The 22,193-nt window shown below is 46.2% G+C and overlaps 1 protein-coding gene and 1 long non-coding RNA gene across 6 annotated transcripts in view; one reads left to right on the top strand and one right to left on the bottom strand.

The window, feature by feature from the left end:
• The window catches only part of kat6a (K(lysine) acetyltransferase 6A), a 28,645-nt gene that overhangs the window by 4,146 nt on the left and 2,306 nt on the right, over positions 1 to 22,193 (top strand). For 2 of the 5 annotated variants that reach the window (XM_020706186.3, XM_020706187.3), the window contains exons 3-17: positions 11,649 to 11,757; positions 12,241 to 12,356; positions 13,910 to 13,991; positions 14,856 to 14,970; positions 15,082 to 15,398; positions 15,752 to 15,864; positions 16,378 to 16,493; positions 17,191 to 17,332; positions 17,481 to 17,642; positions 17,742 to 17,835; positions 17,944 to 18,175; positions 18,350 to 18,545; positions 18,633 to 19,313; positions 19,388 to 19,649; positions 19,730 to 22,193. The exon at positions 19,730 to 22,193 is cut by the window's right edge and continues 2,306 nt beyond it. In XM_020706186.3, the coding sequence (XP_020561845.1) occupies positions 11,649 to 11,757; positions 12,241 to 12,356; positions 13,910 to 13,991; positions 14,856 to 14,970; positions 15,082 to 15,398; positions 15,752 to 15,864; positions 16,378 to 16,493; positions 17,191 to 17,332; positions 17,481 to 17,642; positions 17,742 to 17,835; positions 17,944 to 18,175; positions 18,350 to 18,545; positions 18,633 to 19,313; positions 19,388 to 19,649; positions 19,730 to 22,193 (5,201 nt within the window). The remainder of the gene's footprint in view (positions 1 to 11,648; positions 11,758 to 12,240; positions 12,357 to 13,909; positions 13,992 to 14,855; positions 14,971 to 15,081; positions 15,399 to 15,751; positions 15,865 to 16,377; positions 16,494 to 17,190; positions 17,333 to 17,480; positions 17,643 to 17,741; positions 17,836 to 17,943; positions 18,176 to 18,349; positions 18,546 to 18,632; positions 19,314 to 19,387; positions 19,650 to 19,729) is intronic. The other 3 variants (XM_078952195.1, XM_020706189.3, XM_020706188.3) reach the window with 3 other exon arrangements.
• On the bottom strand, positions 15,790 to 16,434 carry LOC110015643 (uncharacterized). The gene is made up of 3 exons (XR_002290884.2): positions 16,298 to 16,434; positions 16,158 to 16,224; positions 15,790 to 15,925 (listed from the first exon to the last, which is right to left on the bottom strand). It is a non-coding gene; the product is annotated as an uncharacterized LOC110015643 (long non-coding RNA).

The raw sequence follows: 22,193 nt of genomic DNA, 5'->3' as shown, positions 1-22,193 counted from the left end.
GACCGGGAACACTTTGAAAATGGATCAAAAGGTGATCGACGTGGGACTCTTAAAAACTTGTAGAAGTCGTTAACAAAACCAGCACAGAAATGCTTGTTTGTTTAACAGCTGACAATAACAGACATGCTTGAATAGTTTTTCCGGTCTACTGAATAACAGCTTGATCTCTACACTTGAACTTGTGGTTCAAGTTCAGAGTTAAGAAATTGTAAAGTTTTCAAGCTTCTCCAAAGCTGCTGCACCCACACTTTGTATATCTGCCATTACTGAATAAAACTGATGGCTGATGCCTTAAATGGCCTTTTTGATTGGAACATCTAATTTCTGAAAACTGCTAAAACCTTACTTACAACTACCCTTATGAGTGTGTAGACATGGGTTCTCTGTTGATGAAAAATAGGCTCAGTTAGCCAGTAGAGTGAAAATATTCATGCCCATTTTTTTCCACAGGCTTGCTGCAGGCTACAGGTTGTAGCAAACATTTAACACGCAAAGACAAATCAGAGTAAAGTAGGTGAGACGCAGCAGGCACGTCATATGGCCATTCATTTTTTTTTCTCAAGCAACCCCAAATCCTGCACACTACGCAGGAAACCCTTTAGTGCTGTTCAAGTGCTCCGGACTGTTAGAAATTAAGCATAGGAGCATAGTTTTTGTGTGCATCCTACAGGTAACCTGCCCCCCCCCCCGTGCATGCGGTCAGTAAGCGTCCAGTACAGCTTACTGATAACTATAATGTGGCGTAAGGACCTGTATGACGGCATCACATGTACATGTGTGTGACTTATATTAGCCTTACAAATACTCCACGATACACTTGTCACACACACAACAATCGTACTTTCCATTTCCATGATGTCACTTAAGGTGGCTGTACAAGCCTCAAGGAAACCGCAGGACACACCTGCGTTCCCTGTTAAGATGGGTTCCTTCCTCTCTGACGCTGCAGGCACCGATAACCCAAAGACCCGCAGCCCCCGGACGAGTTAACCTCCCGTCCGGATGTAAGGCTTAAGTGAGAACCAGCAGATCCAGCGTAGAAGACAGGAGTGGTTTTTGTCTCTTCCTCTGGGGGGGGGGGGATTAAAACCACACACCTATCCCAGTTTTGATGCCCACTGTTTACGAACTAAAAATCAGGAAGTGCAGTGTGGGCTGAGTTTATGAATGGAACCCCCCCCCCCCCCCCCCCATGTGGCTGAAAGTCCACATGTGAAGGTTCGACCTGCAGGAGCGCAGCAAGTCTGTCCTAAAACAGTTTGTTTGTGTTGCTGCAGCCGATGGGAGGGGCTACTCGCTGGTTGTAAAACTGTGAGGGGGGTGTAGCTGTAGGGATCAAGAACATGACAATCATTCACTCTGTGCAGTCAAACACATTATGTAATGCTTTTATTGCGCCTGCTGATGTCACGGCGGTTTTGCTTTTGGTTAGTGTTTGAGGGCTGCAGGTGGAGGTGGTGGTGTGACACACAGAGGTCCTCCGTAGCCATGACGGGGCTTCCATAAGTGCTGGGGAAGCTGCAGGTCACATGGCGTCTGCTTGACTTAGTGACCTGCTTGGCTGCAGATGGTCCAACCTTTTAATCTGGAGATCAACCTACTTTTTTTTTTTTTTTTTTGCTTATCTACTAATTGCCGTACTTAAAGCAAAAATATCTTGGGTCATTTTATGTCTATAATGTATAGTAATGCATTGTATCACTTCCTTTAAAATGTGAATAAAAATGATTGCAAGGTGGTGCAAATTTGATGGCAAAGGTGCCAGATGTCAAAGAAATACGTTTGTCTAATATTGAACACTTCCAGATGTATTTTGATGTTTCGTAGCTTTTGGCTCAGTGATGCTTGACGTTTCCGCGGCCAAAAAGATGCTAAAATATTTGACTCTTTTTCTTGGAGTCCTTGGATGTCTTTGTGCAGAAGGAGTCCTGCTGCAGCAGTGTTGCAGCTGTCGTGCCCTTGGTGTGTGTGTGTCACTTTGAGTCGGTGCGAGGGGCTCACGCATCACAACTGCGCACAAAAGGCCCTCAATAGGAATTGCGTAATCTCCCGGCCCTGTTTTCTGGCTTTCCACTGACGCATCGTTGCTTTCCTTCCCTGCGTTATCGCTCCCGATTTCCCTGGGAAAGGCGGGTGTGAGTTGAGGTGAAGGGGTCGAGGAAAACCAAAACAAATGGCCGAGCAGTAGCCGTTGCCCCATTTGCAGGGAGATTTGTGTGCTTGGCGAGCTGATGGTCGCATCAGGACGCAGGGATTCCAGACTATTTCTGTCTCCCCCTCTCCCCCTAAAAGGGTGCCACTGCTAGGTCACAAAGGGGGAGGTGAATGGGGGAGAGAAGTCAACCAGGGGTCACAGATATATAGAAGCCAAACCTCATTGCTTCCCTGATCGCCTGTGAGCGGTATGAAGCTGTGGTCATTAGGTTGGATGGGCTAAACATAGAGCTTCTTTTAGTGTGTATGTGTGCGCGGGTGCAGAGTTGTGGGTTCGTGTGTGTATGTGATGCTCATCCAATCATAATAGGTAAAAGCAATCTCCCTGCCCGCCAGTTGCCCTCTCTCCAACAGCTGGAGCGGGGTGAAACAGAGTTCTCCACGTAGTGGGGTGGTGTCACTGCGAGGACGTGTGAAAATGGACCTGTCTTTTTCTGGTTTTACTCCTACGGTTTCCACACATGATCATATAGTTTCCCTCAAAATCATCCTGTTAAGCTCACAACAGTTTTATCTAAAGTTTGGATTTTGGAGCTTCCCTTTCCGTCTCCTAGATGTAGTTGTTCCCCTTGGCCATGGTTTAGGCCCCCTTTTAATGGATACAGAATCATTGTTCTGAAAGAAGTTCTGAATGCCACGAACGCCGGAAAAAAAGTTCAAAAATATAGAATTTATGGTGTTTTTCCCCTCATTATGAGTGAAAAAAAATGTGCCAATAGAATAAGGATTTGTTTTGATAAGTTGTGATGTCCTTTTAAGACAAAATTAAATCTTAGAATTATTGTTTAAAAAAGACTTAAGTCTTTTAAAGTAGACATATTTGTACATTTTCCCCCCCATATTGTATTTTAGCAGCTCAAATAACCCAACTATCCTCATATAGCCTGTAATCATCTTAAAAGTACACATTTAAGATGAATTTTTTTTCAAAAAATGATAAGTAAATGTTAGTTTACTTTCAAATTGTCTGTGCGGCTGTTTATAAATGCATTTATGCTGTTGGGAGTCGAGCTTGTTTCTTAAAATAAGACCACTCTACATTCATTAATAAAAGTAAAAAAGTAATGTTTCATTAGAGAGAGAGGGAAAGACAAAAAAACAGAAACCTCTGTCTTTTTAAGATCAAATGAGATTTTTTGGGTTAAAACGAGTCGTTTTACGTTACTGAAAAGTTACAAGGAAGTTATTTTAGTCTTCAGTCAAATATAATAAGAAATTCAAACTAGAAACGGATCAAAAATGCTTTGTGAGATTTTGTGTTTTTGCTGTTTAGCGTCAATCTCCCTGTAGTGCGAGTACCTGTGCGAGTACCTGTGTGATGACCACCGGGGCGAAATTCGCCCCGGTGTGAACAGGCCTTTAGATTCCCATTTGTACCTTTTTTTTTTCTTCAAACAAAAATGTTACTATGTGTCTTTAACCCTTTAAAATGTCGCCAGTGACACTTAAATAACATACATTTTGTGACCTACTGATTCTGACGCAGAAAAAAAGCAGCTTTTATCTCGGCTTTGCACCATTATGCAACACATTGCTAACAAAGTGTTGCATATCATCACACGTAGGGATGGGTGACATATTACATGTGGGGGGACCGTTCTGTGTGGAGTTTGCATGTTCTCCTCGTGCATGCGTGGGTTCTCTCCGGCTTCCTCCCACCGTCCAAAAACATGCTTCATAGGTTAATTGGTTCCTCTAAATTGTCCCTAGGTGTGAATGTGAGTGTGTGATTGTGGTGCGTCAGACTGGCGACCTGTCCTGGATGTCCCATGCCTTTGCCCACAAGGGGCCGTGACCCCGAAAGCGACAAAACAGTTTAGAAGATGCTTGCCCCCCCTAATTTTTTATTTAATTAATTACTTTATTTATTTTTACTGTGCATTGTGTTCAGCATCCTGATTGGTTGTTGACCACTGACCACATTGACATAAATCCTCGTTGCACTCAGATCTTTGTTGTTTTTCTATAATCCTGGATTTATTTGTCTATGAAGGTTTGAGCTTTGAGAGTTTAAATGAAAGATAAGTGTGAAAATATTCATGTCTGTCTGAGAAAAGTGTCTAAAAACATGTATAAATATTGTAAAAAAACAAAGACGACTCATTTGCGGATTTCATCTATCGCTGGTTATTTTTATACTAACTTCCACAGTAAATGAGGGACTACTGGTTTGCAGAGCATAAAACCCCAAAGCTATGGAAGAATTTGCTCATGTATGTTCGTGTGCTTTTGTATGGTTTCAGATCATTGTAGAACAGTTTGAAGCTGTTTCTGAATCAGTGCAGAGTTCATTCCAGGTCAAGTTTTTATAGTCCTGGAGGTTTAGTTGTCATATTCTGAATAATCTCTGCCTTGTGATTCTTTGACACTGAGTGACATAAAGAGACATTTCTGAGTCTATTTTTCGATGAGCGCTCTTACCTTCATATGACCAGCCAGTGCTTTTGCAGCTAACCTCAGCAGAAAATGTGTCGAACAGCTGTGGCAGTGATGGCTGCAGCCTGGCCCACTGCAGCTCCTTTGATGCTCTGATTCATCTTTAGCTCCCTGCTTAACTTTTTTTTCTCCTTCTCCCTAACAGAGAAAAATGTCAGCTCAGAGAGAATCACTCAGGAGTAAAGTCCTACAGAGTGCTTCATAATTCAACCCATTAGCTGGCAGGTTTAACTACAAGAAATTCCGGATTTGGGATGTGTTCTCCGCAGTTTCACCCGTCCACCCATGCCACACAAACAATGAGGTGTGTCTGCAGCTACGAGTGTTGTGGATCATGTTTCAGTGAACAAGTGTTTCATCTGCCCGCTTGCCATGCATGGCCTAGATCTGTTCAGCTTGTGTTGGAGGTGCGCTGCACCAAGATCCACAGATTGAGGAGCAGTGGACTCCTGTTGTTTAGGGAGACGAGGAGAAAAGCAGTGATGCTCCTTTTTTTCTTGTTGTTGTTCTGTTCTTTTCATTGCCCTTTCCCTTCTATCCTCTCGTCCTTGTTTTCTCCCGTTTTTCCGTATCTCCTCCATGTCCGAGAACTGGGATAAAGCTAAAGATGAATGAAGAATTCTTTTACCTTTAAAATGCAAACGGGAACAAAACTACCGTAGGTCATCCAGATTTGACCCCGTTACCTGATGGATTAGACTGCACATATTTAAACATATCCGTTTATTCACTACACGCAAGCCTGAATGTGTAGGAAGTTTATGTTTTATTAATTAGAAACCATAAAATACACATTGATGGATAAAGTTGCTTAACTGGCAGTTTGGGCGTGTGTACAAAGAAAAGCTGTTACTTCCTCGGCAGGTTTATTTGCTGTTCAGATCCTGCGTTAACGTCTCCAATTCTGGACAAATAATTGCCAGCGGTTGCCGTAAAGTGTTTCTAATGACTGGGCTGTGAGTTTTGTTGGCAAAACCTGCGCTTGTTCGCAGCAACGTTGTGTTGTTTTTAGCTGCTGGCACGAAGGCACGCCTGTCGAGACCTTAAGACCTGGCAAGGTATTTCCTGGGTGCTTCTGTGGTGAGGCGTCAGTCCTGCAACCTGTAGAAGAGGCTGGGAGGCGTGAGCTCCCAGGAGGAGCGTCAGGACTGTGTGGTGCCGCTCCAACAGCCCCGTCACAGGAGGAGGAGGAGGAGGATTAGCCTCTCATTTCTGAAGTGTCTGCAGGGGTTTCGTTTACAGTGGCAGCTTGTGATGGAAGCCCCACACTCGGGTTGTTGGACACTCACAGGCTCGACCTCGTCTGGCTGCTAAGGGGTTGCTTTCTCTTTCTGTGAATTTGTTATTCTTTTTTTTTTAAATAAGACACTTGCTGGGCCTCCAATGTTGTCTTCCTTCTTTATTTACATTTTTTAATCTTACACCCATCTCTTATTTCACCATTTCCCCTTTTTTCATCTTAAATGTCTTTCTGTGGTTTTTGTGTCGTGGTGTTCTCCTTTTTTTGGAGGCTGATGGGAAGTTGGGGCCCTTTGCAAACAGCCTCTGAGTCTGAAGGAAATGAAGCTAATAAATCAAGGCCACGTCCCGGTCGTCTCCTCGCCAGGACAAGCTGCCAACCTGGCTCTCCGCGCCGGCGTGCCTTCACACCGCGGTGCCGCCGCGAGCCAGATCAAGTCACTGTTTTTGCTTCTCTGTAACAGCTGAAAGCATGTAAGGGATTAAGAAATGTAGGTAATAAATATCTGACATTTACTGCTGAGTAATTCTGCTTATTATGAATCAAGTCTGGCTTTGAAGCTTCTAGGATTACTATCGGTTATTTAAGTTGATCATATGAATATTGTTTTTAAAGTGCTGTTTCAAACGATCATATTATAAAAAAAAGCGTGAATAATCCGCACAGGTTAGTTTCACGCGTCACAAACCGAAGCGACAGAAGCGGTGGAATGTGTGCAGAGCTCTGAGCTTAGATGGCGGCGTCGAATAAATTAGAGAAACCCGCTGAACCGAAGACCAAAGCCGTCAGAAGTTTTTGTGTGGAACTCCTTTAAGAAATGCAGAAATGAAATGAAAAGAAAAAAAAAAAGAAAATCTACCCGGAGAGAAGCACAGCAGACGTCAGGCTGAGAATGGCGTGGGAGGCGTGGAGGGCATTTAACCCCCAGCGAGGCAGTTTCATGAACACACAAGGAGGCGGTACAGGAAACCAAAACGCTGTTTAGACCAACAGAAGGATGAGTAAAAACAGTAATTTATTGATCACAACAGAAAAATGTTTGAAAGAAATATTTCATATGAACCCCAACGCTTTGGATGGAAAACATGATGTTGTTTGTTTGTCTCTGCTGTGCTGGAAGAGCCTTTCATGTTGTTCTGGTTTAAAGACCCGCTCCAACTGTGTTCTGGGTGTTTATAACATGTTCTTGTGGCCTTTTTGTCATGGTGGACACATATAAAGAATATTGAGCTTAAAATTGCTTTTCTGAGTATTTCTTGATTTGAATAAAACAAAATGCTGTTGGAAAAAGTTTGTAGTTGTGACAAATAACCTACAACGGCAAGTCCCAAGCTCCCTGCTCCGCTTCATTCTGATGTGGACAACTAGATCCATGTACGGCTTAGTTGTCCTCGTCTGACCTGGATCACAACTGGATAACTCCAATATTTGTTTGCCATTTTTGTTGCACGCTAATGTTAGGTTGGGGTTGTGAGGGGCTGTAAGCCAGCAGGAGAGCACATAAACGAATAGCTCTGTATGGGTGATGGGAAGGGGAGAGCGGGGTCGCTCCAGTCCAACGGTCCCATCCAGAACTTAGAAGGTAAATTTCCAATGAACTACTGCCGCTTTGCAGAAAATACATTGTAGAAAACAGCACAGGTTTTTTGATTTTTGGCTAAAAACGGCATAATTAAAAGACCACTGAGAACAGTTTATTATTATTTTTTTTTACAATTGTTACAAAGATAATCGCATTTGATCTTTAGTAACTGCAAAATCACTTAGAGGCAAAAAGTAAAATATATGTTTGTGTAAATGAGTGGATAGAGGGGTCGCTGAGCTCACTGGATTAAGTGGTCAGTGGTTCAAAACCCAAGAGGAAATAGCACGTCAGACATACGAGTGAAATTTTTTGTTTGCAAAGACATCAGCAGTGTTGAATATAACTGTCAGTCCTCATCAGTACAGCAGTTACGTCCTGGCAGAGGCTCAGCAGTTCAACAACGTTCTGAGAAGCTAAATAAATCGTCATGATTTTCTACCACTTTGATGGAGTTTTTATAAATAAACACACGGTGGGTTTGTCATCAAATTCAACCCTAGGAGTAATCCAGAGTCTCCAAACCACATGAATAACTTTATTTCTATTTGATGATGCTCTGACTGTTTGTCCATTTATTATTTTTTAAAGTGGGGGCTTCAAACTAAGCTAAATGTGGATGTTACTTCTGTTTTTGTTTTACCACCAAGAGTTCTGATCATAAATCGTCGACATTACAATCTTTTTGTGCCTTTACCTGCAAGTTGCAGACCGGCATATTTGTTACAGAAAGTAGCTGGCAACACTTTCAAGCAAAAAGTGTGGGATCTGCCTTTATTCTGTTGAGCAGAAAAAGTCCTCAACCATGTTCCTGGATGCTGCTGTGAATTCAAGGCAGATTTGGTGGCTGAGCCAGGCAGGAGAGGTCAAAGGTTTTGCTAGCGGGGATATTCAGGCCTGAGATGGAGTGAACAGTGGGATGGTGTGAGGCGAGCGGAGATAAACGGGTGGAGGGATGACTGACACACACAGACTTCATGGTGGAGCAGTAGAGCTGCTGATGAGAACTCCAAACGCTGCCTTCAGGTGGACAACGTCAAGAATGACACACAAGTCTCCAGCTTGTATTGTGGCCCTTTGTGTGCCACTACAGAGAAATTGGAATAAACATTTTGTGTGAAGTCTTATTGTGAAAAGATATGGTTTTTAGAATAAAAGCTGGAACTTCCCCCCCCCTTTCTTTCATTTTTATATTAAAGGTTGTGCAAAGCTTCATTATTAGCCAGAATTTAAACATCTTTGTGATGTTTTTGTGTTCACCTGAATGTTTTTTGTGTGATCTGGCTCTAGACGTTATGACGTCAGCATTTGATTTAGCAAAATCTCAATATAGGTTTATTAAAGTTGCACTAAACATTTAGATGTACACATTTATACATGCATTTACAATGGGGAAAAAAAAACAACACAATTTTTCTTTTCAGGTAATTTTTGTGGGTGATTTAAGTTCCAGTGTGTTATTCCAGTATGGCAAAATAATAAACAGTTGTAAAGTTGAGCAGAAAAAATGATGCAAGACAAAATAAATGGTATTTAAAGACCGTGTCACACAGCCACTACGTACATTTTGTGCATATTGCACAAATATGGTGGTCTTACCATGAAATTGTCTGATGTATCATGAATGAACAACGTTAGAACCACAGAAGTACAAATAAACTTCACAAAGAACACTTAAAACAGGAACTGTGCGCGAGTATTGTGCTGTTTATATGCAATTCATTAGTGATTCCTGTGTCAATTACGTCATTTTAATGTTGTATGTGTGTCCGATACAGAAGTCATACATCATGCGTGAAAAGTCTGTTAGATATATGTGGAAAGCCACAAATGTGTGTATGCGTCTTGCAAAAATCCTGCACAATTGCGTAACATTTACGTCATAATTGCATATAAGCTACGTAAAATATACATAAACAGTGAAATTCTCAACCGACCAAAAATTTTGAACACCTAAAAACTGTATTGACATGAAGACCGAAACCCTCGACGAATGACGAACGCCAAAAAACACTGAGGAACTACGTACATCACGCGTGTAGCATGTGCGCAGCGGCCGTGTGGCATGACCTTTAGGTGGAAATTTAAAGCTAAGCTCAAAAATAAGACACCGGCCCATAATATTTGCTCTTATGCTGTTAAGACATAAGACATAAACTTATGTCCTAAACATGCGGTCTGCAATGTCTTTACACTGTAAAGACATTGCAGACCGCATGTTTTTTACACTTTTGCAGCTGTATTTATTTGATATTTAATATTTATTTCTTTATTTAATAAGAATCTCATTTTTGATAATAATTCTTCATAATAATTTTAGTAATATTTTTAATTATTTAATATAAATGTCATTTGTGATGTCCTTTATTGATGTTATATTATATAGATTATTTCTGAATGTCGTGTTGCTGCCACAGATAAATGAAATTTCCCCATTGTGGGATTAATAAAGTCATTTATCTATCCATCTAAATATAAAAGCTTTGAATTCTGGGAGGTTGAGTTTGTCAGGCAAAAATAAATGTCCCGAAGTAACTAAGAGAAGTGGAGTCAGTAGATGGAAGTGGGTTTTTCTTCTGAAGTGTGACGTGACTTCCAAGATGAAACCGTTTTGGTTCTCTGATTTCATTCTGGCCTTTGTGTTACCATGGCAATAGAAATATTTTCCTCTTTGAATTGTTAGTAGCTCTGAATCCAAATGTCAGAAAACCACGATGGAGGTGATGACTGCAGGTTCAGCTCTGTTTACCTTGTGGAAGATCTTTTCCTCCATATTGTTCCTTGTTTGTTGTGTTGTGTTTAGATGTCTGAACTTTCCTGTATTTCAGTGATTAGTCAGAAGACCGGTTCATTATCTGAATGTGAGTGCGGGAATTAGACCAGAGTTTGGAGGGTTTGAAATCTGCACTTCCATCACTCATCAGAACAGAGGTTCTTCCTTTTCCTTGAGCGAGCAGCAGCCAGGATTGTTATTTTTTTTCTGCTGCTCTGTCTTTAAAGTTGACAGTGAGGAAACAGCTGGATGACAGACGGTATAAAAAAGCCCATCACGGAGGCTTTGTAGCTCATCCAATGTCGGTTTGGAAAGAACGAGTCTCCTTCTCTTTAATACTTTTTACTCTGAAAGAGACTTGATCTGAGCCGGAACCTGCAGAAAAACAGAATCTATTCCTACTTTCATCAACAACCTTTAACAAACAAAAACAGCAAATCAAATCCACAGAGGATGTTTGGTCATGTTCTATTTCTAACACTAATATTTTTTAGGGTTACATTAAAAAGTCTCTTTTTTTTCCTATTGCAGAAGTTTATGTTTAGCAGAGAGGTTAAATAATGAAAGAAAAAGCCCCGGTTTTTCAGCTTTGGCTGGTAAAACGCAGGAGGCTGCAGCCGGTTTCCTGCACGCCATCAGACCGCGTGGAAACAAGACTGACACACCAACATAAATCATGGATGCTCCTGCATCACGGCAGCTCCTCATTAACTTTGCTCCTCTGTTCGCGCACAAATGCGCTCCTGTCTGATGTTTGTTTGTAACGCACACAGCCGCAGTCTGTCACTGTGGCAAAACACACACAGCCTCCTTCCTGCTTTGCTTTCATCGACTGTATGAGAACCAGATCGAGCGTGATGTCACCAACAGAAAATGACTTACGGTACGTCCCACAAAATGAAGTCAATTTAGTCGCCATTTTTTCATCATACAGACACCGCCATGTTGGAGCCAGATAACATCAGTAAGAAGTGATTGATCCGAATCCGTCTGAGTCATAATTTCTATGGCGACTACTCTCACCAATCAGGGGTGAGCTTGTTGGAAGGCCACACCCCTATCACTTTGATGTGAGACCACATACTTTTATTGAATTATCTGATTGGCCAGTTTAGAAGTGAAATAACTTGTACTTCTAAGATAATAAAAATGAATAAAATAACTGTAGCAGAGTAGGAATGGTTATTCTGACCAACATGAAGACTGAGTAACAGCTGTTTATTTCTTAGTAGAAGCCTATGGGGTTTTGGCTTCTTGGAGCCAGTGAGTACTTCATGTTTGGAACACCAAGGGGGCGGGGTCACTCAGTCCAGTTCTCATATGCCGTCAATTGCTTGGTGTGTTGTTCTGTAGACTGACTGCTTGGTTTTCCCCTCTCCTCTGTGTGTCCGTCCCTCCATCAGCCCGTGGCGGAGCCCATCCCCATCTGCAGCTTCTGTTTGGGCACCAAGGAGCAGAACCGGGACAAGAAACCGGAGGAGCTCATCTCCTGCGCCGACTGCGGCAACAGCGGTGAGCGAGGAGCTGGATTTCTTCTGAACTTCATTGGGTTGTGACGGTTCCTCTTTACAACACTAAATATGTCATTAATCCATTAATCTTGCAGGGTGGAAGACTCAAGCTTTTATTTAATAAGATATCAAACCCTTTCTTTGTATTCATGCTGAAGCCCTGCTAGTGTAGCAGACTTGTCCCGGACTGGAAGCAGGAGTAGCAGAGAGCTCCTGGCTTTCTGCCGCAGACGAGGTCGTCTTTGTTTGCCACTCCTCCAAACCAGCAAAAGAGCATCTGTGACAGACTGTCATATTTGTTTGTAAAATTTTCCTCACTGCCAGGTTTGATAGACCGAAGGCCCCCTCCTCCCCCTCTTCTTCCTCTACTCCTTCATTTTTAAATGACACAAGTGGGTCAGAGCTGTCTGTCAGCTGCAGCCAGAAGGCAGTGTGCGTCGCTGATGCGCTCCTTTCTCCTTGTGCTGTCTTTCTGCACCTCCAGGCCACCCGTCCTGTCTGAAGTTCTCACCGGAGCTCACGGCGCGAGTCAAGGCTCTGTGGTGGCAGTGCATCGAGTGTAAGACCTGCAGCAGCTGTCAGGATCAAGGAAAGAATGCGGTGAGCGGTGGAAGGAACACGCAGAAGCCCTGATGTCTCTCTCAGGCGTCACATGACGACATCCGTGGTCCTGCTTTTGAGCTTAATTGTCAGCTTCTGCGTGGTTTCACCCATTTAAGCTTCCTTTAGATGAGTCGTTTGAAGAGATCTTTATCTCTGAGACTAACGGCGTGACAGAAAAGCCTCCATTTGACTGTTTTACCGTTTAGAAATATGTGCATATCGTTTGTCATCTTATTTATTGACTTGTTAGCAGTAGAATGTAACCATATTTTCAACCCTATAAAGCACACTTAAAAACAACAGTGCGCCCTTATATATAGATTTCTTTTGGTTGTGCTTATTGATGTCAAAACGATTTTGAGAGGTGCACAGCACTCTGTCAAAATGTCCGTCAGTTTTCTTTTTTTTACGAAATCCAAACACGGTTGGGTTTTATTGTAATACTTATAACATGTCGCGTGTTACAAATATGTTTTCGAGTTACTGTGAACGTAGCTAATAAAGTTTTATGTCAATTATTGACGGTGGGATACTAGGACTTTGACGAGTGTACGAATAAGTCGGCTAATCGCGATCTGCTCTCGAAAATTACACAGTACAAATATTTGTGACATCACTGATTCGTGATCTTTAGAAATATATGTAAAAGTGTATTAAAAACACAAATCGGGATTGATGTATTTATTGCTCTTAAATGTTAAATAATGTTGGATTTTAAGTTTCTGAACCAAAAAAAAAGAAAGCCGAATGCGCAGCGCCACAGTCATCAAAATAAAGTGTCAGTGAAGCTTCTCTTTTTCAAAATAAAACTCTCCTGTGTGTTTATGAAGTTTAAAAAAATGAGACTAAAGTTCAGTTTACTGACATAAGATCTGAAAAACGAATGAGCTTTTTACAGCGGAGTGTTTACATTCTTCTCATTGCGGTTACTCTTCAGCAGCAGTCGCATTTAACTTCATTCCAGTCGATTCTGAAGCGGAGAAAAGCAGCCTCAAGCTGATATGCAAGCACTGCACAGTAGCCATGACATAATCGCCAGGAAGAAAAGCAGCTTTTCAGACCGGCTTTGCGTCGATATGCTATGCTTCGGAACGTAAAGTGTTGCAGAACTTTGAGGATGGAAGACTGTGGAAAAAAATTTCAGGATTTGTTGTTATTTGATCCAAATCAACAAGGATGCTCATGTTACTGCTGAACGTAACCAGAGACCTGCCAAAAAAAAACTTAAGTGACAAACAGCGTTTGTTTGTATCCCAATCTCTGGGTTTTTATCAATTGTGTTGAATCTGATCTCCTGTTCTAGATAAAAGCCTAAGTGATGGTGACTGAATACATATCATTTTAATTTCCAAACGGCCAGTTAAAAGACAAACTAATAAAGCAAATGTACAATCAGACTCAAAAGTAAGAATGGTAGTTTGATCTGTGAATCGAATCGGATCACCGCCCAAGTAACGATCCCCAGCCGTATGCCATAAATAGTGTGAACAGTACAGTCCATCTGAGGAAGTGGGACGCACTAACATGAATGTATTTGTGTGTGTGAGCAGGACAACATGCTCTTCTGCGACTCCTGTGACCGCGGCTTCCACATGGAGTGCTGCGACCCCCCACTCACGCGGATGCCTAAAGGTAAATCATCAGCAAAATCCATTAACAAGACCAAAACACACGTGGTGGGGTATTTCGAAAGGAAGTTTTTGAAATTATGGGATGGCCACAGGACCTACAGCTTTGCAGCTGTTTGGCAGTATTCACATTTTTCTACGAAATGAGGAAAAAAAGTTCTGCTTAAGGGATCTTCACAAAATTTCAGACAGGCGCCGTCAGATCTATTGTTTTGACCTTTGACCTCAGCCAGAGGCTACCATCTTGACTTAACAAAAGATCACCTTTAGTGGCTTTTACAAATTTAAACTCCTCCTAGGGATTTCATTCTCTCGCCTCCTAACTCCTCGAGCATCTTCTGGAAGCTACAGTGAAAACAAATGTTGGTTTCAAAGTTTGTAGATTTTCAACAGCTTTGGAAGGCAAACTCTGAAAAGTGAAAGAATCCCTGGCTATTCAAGCTCAACAATATACAGTATGAACATTTAGGAATGTGGGCGTGGCTAACAAATACTTCCATTGTCAAGGAAATCCAAAAATTAATTTTTAATTACATGTAACCTTTGGGAACCCCAGGCGATCAAAAAAAGATTGTTGCTATGGAAATAAAATCTACAGAAAAGTGGCATTTATTTATTTATTTATTATGAATTTGGCACATGCATCTCTCACCAGGATGGCAAAGGGCGAAGGGGAGATTGAAGGGTGTGCAGCAGCCGTTCAGGCAGTAAGGGCGGGTCAAAATGGGGCGGCAAGGGCCGTTAGCGCCTCGTATAACGCCACTGGCCGCTTTAGTCCAGTTCTGATCTGCTGCAGAAATACTTTCATATCTCGCTTTTCTTTGCGGTGGATGACCTGAGGGTTTTCTTTCCCCCTTTTCTGTCCCAGGTATGTGGATTTGCCAAATCTGCCAACCCAGGAAAAAAGGAAAGACTCTTTTACACGAAAAGGCGGCGCAGATCAAACGGCGCTACAACGCACCTCTGGGCCGGCCAAAGTCCAGGTACGGAGCCAGGTTCATGCACTTGTCACATCCGAGTGCGAATAAACTGCTGAAGGGATGCAGCTTCATACCTCTGCAGGAGTTCAGGGTTCTCTGATCTATCTCCCACAGGCCGGGGCGGCCCTTCAAGAAGCTTGGGGGGCGCGGCCGCAGGAAGCGGTCGGTCTCGGCGAACTCCTCCTCCAGCTCCTCCTGTGAGGGGTACCCGGGCGACGACCGGCTGCTCTTCTCCATGCGAGGCGACGACGAGCAGAGCGGCCTGCGCTACAACAGCAAGACCAAGGGCCTCATCGACGCCCTCACCAAGTTCTTCACGCCGTCGCCGGAGGGCCGCAAGGCCCGCCAGGAGGTGGTTGACTACTCGCAGCAGTGTCGCATTCGAAAGAAAGCGAGTCGCAAAGGAGAAGGGGACGACAGGGGAGGTGAGGGTGAGCACTTTTTCTGAAGTTTTCCCCTCATCAGAACCCCATGTACCAAACCCTCGGCTGTGTTTACGGCAACAGGAAGTCAAACGCTGTGATCACACAGGAAAGAAGGAGCTTCAGTCAGCATTGTTTGTTTTATTCAAACTTCTTTTTGCTAATCCTTTTAAATGAAGCAAGAGAACATTTTGATTTCCAAATGAGCAAAATTGGCAGAAGAAACGCAAAACAGGACAAAAGAATGTGTTTTAAATTCTGCAGTTTCTGGATAATCATTTTAAGCTAGCATTGGCCAAACATGGTTAGCTTAAACCGACCTCCCGTTCATCAGCTTTGCCTTCATTTCCTTTGATGTCCAGACAATCAGGATGGCAGCGACTGGCGGGAAGACGACGACAAACTCCCCGGCCACGAGAACCTGACGGAGAAGGATATCGAGCTGTTCCGACACATCCAGGAGTTGGCGTTACAGGTACGCCGAGTGAACCGAGGAGGAACAAAGCAGCATCTGGCTTTAGACAGGAAAACGGCATCTGAAAGAGCAGGAGGTGACAGGAAGTCAAGTTGGATCGCAGGTTTTTCTCTGCAAAGACACAGATCAGCTGTTGGATTCAGCATGGATAATTGATCCAGATAACAAGGACAGCTGCTTTGCCACAGGAACTCTTTTGAGTTTGGCATTCTTCTCATGACTGATAGGAAATACGGCAAGATCGGAAAGACACAGAGGCCTGACAGTTTAAGCGCACTAAATAAATGAATTACCTTGATGTCAGAGGCTTATGTGCTGCAGTAAAGTCAGGCGAAGGTGGGCGTTCTGCCAGCTATTGAACTGTGAAAGGTCAGCGTGATTATCCAGGCTTAGTGGCAGTGATTCAGAGTTACGTGTTTGTCATAAATCTTACCACAATGCTGTGAAGAGGCTCCAGGGAAATGTTCATTTCCCTGTTTTCCCCATCCTCATATTCATGCTCAACCCCAACAGAAAGTGGGCGTGACGGGTCCGCCTGACCCTCAGATGCGCTGCCCAGCCGTCATCGAGTTTGGCAAGTTTGAAATCCAGACTTGGTATTCATCTCCCTACCCGCAGGAATACAGCAGGTAAGTTAACATACTTCAAAACTGCACATCAACACAAAGCTGTTAGTGAACAGGTCTGTTAACCCAGGGGGGAGGAGGGGGTGTCACGGACCTCTGCCGGTCCGTGAGATGTAAAGGGCCACACACCAAAAAGAAAAACGTTTTTCTGTTTTATTTACTATCTCATTCTGAAGGAAGTTTAATGACATCTGACTCTTTCGTCGCTCTGTCACGTGTCAAAAAGGCATCCACTGCTTTCTTAAAGCGGCTGCGCCGTTTGCCAAATTAAAACCCCCCAAGCTAGAAAAGTTAGCAAAAAAAAAAAACATTTGGAAAGTTTCTTTTGGCAGAAAAGAGTCTGTAAGGAAAAAGAAGAGCCTTTGAAGTCAAATTAAAAAAAAAAAAAAAAGAAGTTTCCTTTAACAGAAAAACCATCAGTTATTACTGTAAATGTGGATTTATTGTGACAGTTGATCGCACACACCATGATAATAATGCATAATATGAAACTATGGGCAAAATAAAAAAAATAGACCAGTCTGTGAAAAGTGTCTGACACAATCCGGTCTGTGGCCTGAATACGGTTGGGGATCACTGTGTTACACCACCTAACAGCCAGAACTACTTAGTCAAATACTTAAGGTTGGACGTCTCTGCAAAAGACTTCAAAATGCTCCCCCTACTGTTTCTCCATGGTGTTGCATTTCTGTCATTCTAGACTTCCAAAGCTGTACTTGTGCGAGTTCTGCCTGCGCTACATGAAGAGTCGCAGCATCCTCTACCAGCACATGAAGAAGTGCAGCTGGTTCCACCCTCCTGCCAATGAGATCTACAGGAAAGACGACGTCTCCGTGTTTGAGGTGTGGAGAACGGTCGAGTCCTGCGGGCCTCAGTCTGATCTTTTTCTCTAAAGCGCAGCTCTTGTCGTTTTTAAAATCCTTTCTCACCTTTGGGATTGCCAGACGTTCCATGTGTTGTTAACTGATGCCTGTTTTCCCTGCCGACTAGGTGGACGGAAATGTGAGCACAATCTACTGTCAGAACCTGTGCCTGTTGGCCAAGCTGTTCCTGGACCACAAGACCCTGTACTACGACGTGGAGCCGTTCCTTTTCTACGTCCTCACGCAGAACGACAGCAAGGGCTGCCATCTTGTGGGCTACTTCTCCAAGGTACAACCACGAGCGCAAAGGCTTGTTGAAAGACTTAAATAAACAACATTAACACTTTCTGTATGTTTGAAATAATCATTTGTCTTTTTTTTCCCTCAGGAGAAGCACTGTCAGCAGAAATACAATGTATCATGCATCATGATTCTTCCGCAGTACCAGCGCCAGGGCTATGGGCGCTTCCTCATCGACTTCAGTACGATTTCTAACCTCAAACTCATCACTCATAGCTGAAAAAGTCTCTTATAAAAAAAAAAAAGAAGATTTTTCATTTAATCTGCTTTTGGTTTACGTTTCCTTTCAGGCTACTTGCTGTCGAAGCGGGAGGGGCAGCCCGGATCTCCGGAGAAGCCTCTGTCCGACCTGGGCCGGCTGTCCTACATGGCCTACTGGCGCAGCGTTGTGCTGGAGTGTCTTCACGAGCTGCGGGACCGACAGATCAGCATCCGGCAGCTTAGCAAAATGACAGGGATCTGCCCGCAGGACATCACCTCCAGCCTGCACAGCCTGGGCATGCTGGAACAGCGAGGAGACGGGTCAGGACCACAGCTGTGTTTTTAAATTCGTTTTTGTCACATTACTCTGAGAACAAAGATGCTGCAGCCTCTACATTAGCACATAAAAGCTCACATGAAAGGTTGACACAAAATCCCAAAGTCGCCTGACTTTTGACCTTTATTTTGAAATAACTTCATGGTTTTCCTCCTCAGACTTGTGTTGGTGCGAAGGGACAAGGTTGTGGCCAACCACATGGCCCGCTTGAAGGCGCGGCCACGACAGCTGGAGGTGGACCCTGAGTGCCTTCGCTGGACTCCAGTCATCGTGACAAACACGGTGGTCTCTGACGCCGACGGAGACGACGATGATGAGGACGAAGAGGGACCAGAGGGGGACAGTCGCAAGGATGTAGGTTTGAGTCTGCGACCACGACAAAAATGCTTTTGTAGTGCCTCATCTTTCATTTTGACGGCGTTTGTTTTGATCTGTAACCAGGTCAAACCGAGCCACAACTTTTCTTCGTCCGCCTGGCAAATCCAGCAAGCGAGAACCAAGGACGAGGAGGATGAAGACGATGAGGAAGAGGAAAGGAAGGGGTTTTTGGGGTTTCCTGTAAGTCAAAGCTCTCCGGCTTCCCCTCCCGTCCGCTCTCAAGCAGCTCTGTCCGATCACCCGCGGCCCTTTCTGCCAGCAAACGGAGAGCGCCGGCCGCGCGGCCGCCCACCCAAAAACTGGCCTTGGGGCAAACTGAACAACAGCCCACGCGTGGGGCGCCCATCCAAAATGCGGCCCATGGACGACAAGGACGACGAAGACGAGGAAACCACGGTGGAGGGGAAACCGTCGTCGAGCTCCAGGAGCCCTCCATCCCTTTTCTCCTTGGACCATCAAGCGGACTCTCCAGCCTTTCAGGGACTCAACATGGCCAGGCACCCCTCCGTAACCCCCACCCGGAGGGGCCGCCCCCCCAGAAAAAAGAGAGGCCCAAAGCCCAGACTGGCAGACGGGGAGGGTCTGATGCCGCTCTCTGTGATGTCCCGGTTGAGCGATGCGCTGCCGGTCCGACGGAGCCACTTCAGTGAAAGTAGCGAAGAGGAGGAGGATGAAGATGAGGAGGAGAACAGAGCGTGCTCCCCACCCATCCTCACAAAGACAGCCATGGGGCTCAAATGCAAGGTAAGAACCTCCTCCTTCATGTTTTTGGCTGCAGCTGGTAAGAAGTGGAATTAATCCACTGTGTTTGTGCCCAGAAGCCCCTGAAGAGGCCTCGTTTTCGCAGTCGCAGCCACCCTCAGAGCAGCGTGGTAACGGAGACCATCTCTGAAACCACAGAGGTGTTGGATGAGCCCTTTGTGGACTCTGACTCTGAGCGGCCCATGCCCCGACTGGAAGAGGAGCCCTCCCTGGGGCACCCGATGCGCCGCTATCCCCCTGCAAGATCCGCCCTGATGTTATCTGACCCTCCTTCGAAGAGAGGCCGCCTTTCCAACTTCTCCGACTCAGAGGAAGATGGTAGGAGGGCTGGCCCCTGTAACCTTGTAGGTGTACCTGAAGTCGACCTTCTAACTAACTCTGTCACGTTTCCTCCTCAGACTTCACACCAATGCTGAAGCCTGTAGCTTCTCTGGCTGCAGCTCCGTCACAAATGGCCAACGCGGATGTCCCAGTCAAGAAGAAGAAGGGTTGGCCAAAAGGAAAGAGCCGCAAACCGCTGCAGTGGAAGAAACAAGGACCCGAAAAATCACCCAGCGAGGCGTTCAGCCATCAAACGTCTGGAGATGGCCTCGGCGCCGGCGGGGACCCCGAACAGCCCAAAATCAAAATGAAGCCGGGTCGCAAACCCCGGAGCTGGTACCTGCAGCGGGCGCAGGAGGAGACTGAGAGGCAGGACAAGGACAGACAAAGGTCGCTTGAGCAGCACAAAGACGACGCGACCAAGCGGGCCGGCAGAGCCGGCGCCGACGGAGACGACAAATCGAAAGACTCTGACGACGAAGAGGACTTCTTCTCCAAGCCCGCTGAGCTGAAGGTGCCTAAAAGGCGGGGGAGACCGCCCAAGAACCGTGGCCTTCACCAGCCCCCACTGGCTGCCCCTAAACACTCCCCGACGTCCGAACCAGACGAAGAAGAGGATGATGAAGAAGATGAAGATGCTGAGAGGAATTGGGGAGAAGACAAACCCAGTCAAGCTCCGTCCCGCCCCATGCTCTCCCCCTCTTCAAATTTGGGAGCACGCGCTCTGAAGTCACGACCTCAGGATGCTGATGTGGGTGACAGGGAGGAAGACGATGACGAGGACAGGGAGGAGGAGGAGGAAGATTGCGGAGGTGGAGGAAGCGGCAGGCGGGCGGCGGTCGCAGCAGGAGCAGGAAGCAGGCGGAGCGAAGACCACGACGCTGATGATGAAGGAGATGGACACTTAGAAGACAAGAGCAGCAGTGGCAACAAGAAGAGGAAAAGTCAACCTTCGGACGATGACGAAGACGACGACGAAGAGGAGGATGAGCCCGCCTCACAAGCGAACTCGCCTCCGGTGAAAGAGGAACCACAAGCAGGCGAGGCTTTTTTAGACATGGAGAACAGCGTGGCCCGGGACCGCGTCAGCAAGCAGGAGGAGGAGGAGGAGGAGGAGGAGGAGGAAGAAGGGGAGGAGGAAGCGCAGCAGCCCAAAGGTCAACCCTCCTCAGCTGATCCTCAGCAGGAAGAGAGGCGGCGCCGGGAGCAGGAGGAGTCGGCTGCAGCCGCCGCTGCAGTGGAGACGGTCACAGCCATGTCTGTTCCCTCTGAGCCTCTGCAGCTGCACCCGGACGACAAGGACATCACGCTGTTGATGGAGACCCAGCACCCCCACCAGCACGCCGACTTCAAAGAGGAGCTGGGCCACCATCACCAACACCACCCGCACCACCACTCCAACGAGCTGGATCTGGAGACCATGCAGGCTGTGCGGTCCCTGACCCAAGGGGAGGCTCAGGAGGAAGAGGGCGAGCCGCAGCCCCACCACGGCGCTTACCAAGACTGCGAGGAGACGCTGGCCGCCTGCCGCACGCTGCAGAGCTACAGCCACGCGGGGGAGGCAGAGGAGGAGGCCTTGTCTTTGGTGGAGGACTGTGGGGCGTCGCAGCACAGCAGCCCCCTCCCCAACCCACCGGTGCCCCCCCTGCCCAGTCAGTCTGTTCGCTCAGTCAACAGCCCGGCGCTGCCCCCCGGCATCGTGGAAACGACTCCTGCTGGGCAGCGAGGAGGAACGCCGGGCCCCACAGGCCCCAGCGCCGGTAGCGGCGGCGGTGCCGTAGGTGGCTACACCCAGATCACGCCTGAACATCCTGGCTCTCTGTCGGCCCCCTCCCAGCAGAACATAGAGACTTCTCCCATGATGGACGTGCCGTCTGTTTCGGACCACTCCCAGCAGGTGGTGGACAGCGGCTTCAGCGACCTGGGCAGCATAGAAAGCACTACAGAGAACTACGACAACCCCAGCAGCTACGACTCCACCATGGGCGGAGGGGGCGGCGGAACAGGCAACGGGGGGAACGGAGGGGTAATGGCGGCTTCCGTAGTCGCAGGTGCTCCCTCGGCTTCGTCCTCGTCCTCGTCCTCGTCCTCGTCCTCTTCCTCCAGTTCCGCCCCTCCGTCCTCTTCTGCTCAGTCCAACAGCTGCTCATTCGTCCAAGCGCCCAGTCTGGCGTCTTCCACAGGAAACGGGGGGCCCCCGCTCGGCATGGGCAGCTGCAGCCTTATCCAGCAGACTGGACCGGGCCCCGCTAGTGGACCGGGCAGCAACAACATAGTGCCCCAGCCGCCGCCACCCCCACCACCCTCCAATACGCCAAACTGTGGAATCAAGTCCCCGCAGAGCTGTGGCGTGATTGAGAGACCCCCCAGCACCAACCAGCAGCCGCAGGCACAAAAAAAGGTCCCTCAACCGCCTCCTCAGCAGCAAGCCCCCAACCCTCAACCCCCACCCTCAGCTCCCCCACCACCACAGCAACAGGCTCTGTCCCAGTGCAGCATGGGAAACGGTTTCGCCACCACACCCATGATCATGGAGATTCC

The sequence above is a fragment of the Oryzias latipes genome, chromosome 9 (assembly GCF_053564925.1).
Source record: "Oryzias latipes strain Hd-rR chromosome 9, Olatipes_Hd-rR_3.1".
In the NCBI taxonomy this organism is placed as follows: Eukaryota; Metazoa; Chordata; class Actinopteri; order Beloniformes; family Adrianichthyidae; genus Oryzias; species Oryzias latipes.
Note: the sequence above shows the minus strand (reverse complement) of the source record. Positions and strands in the feature narration are given on the sequence as shown.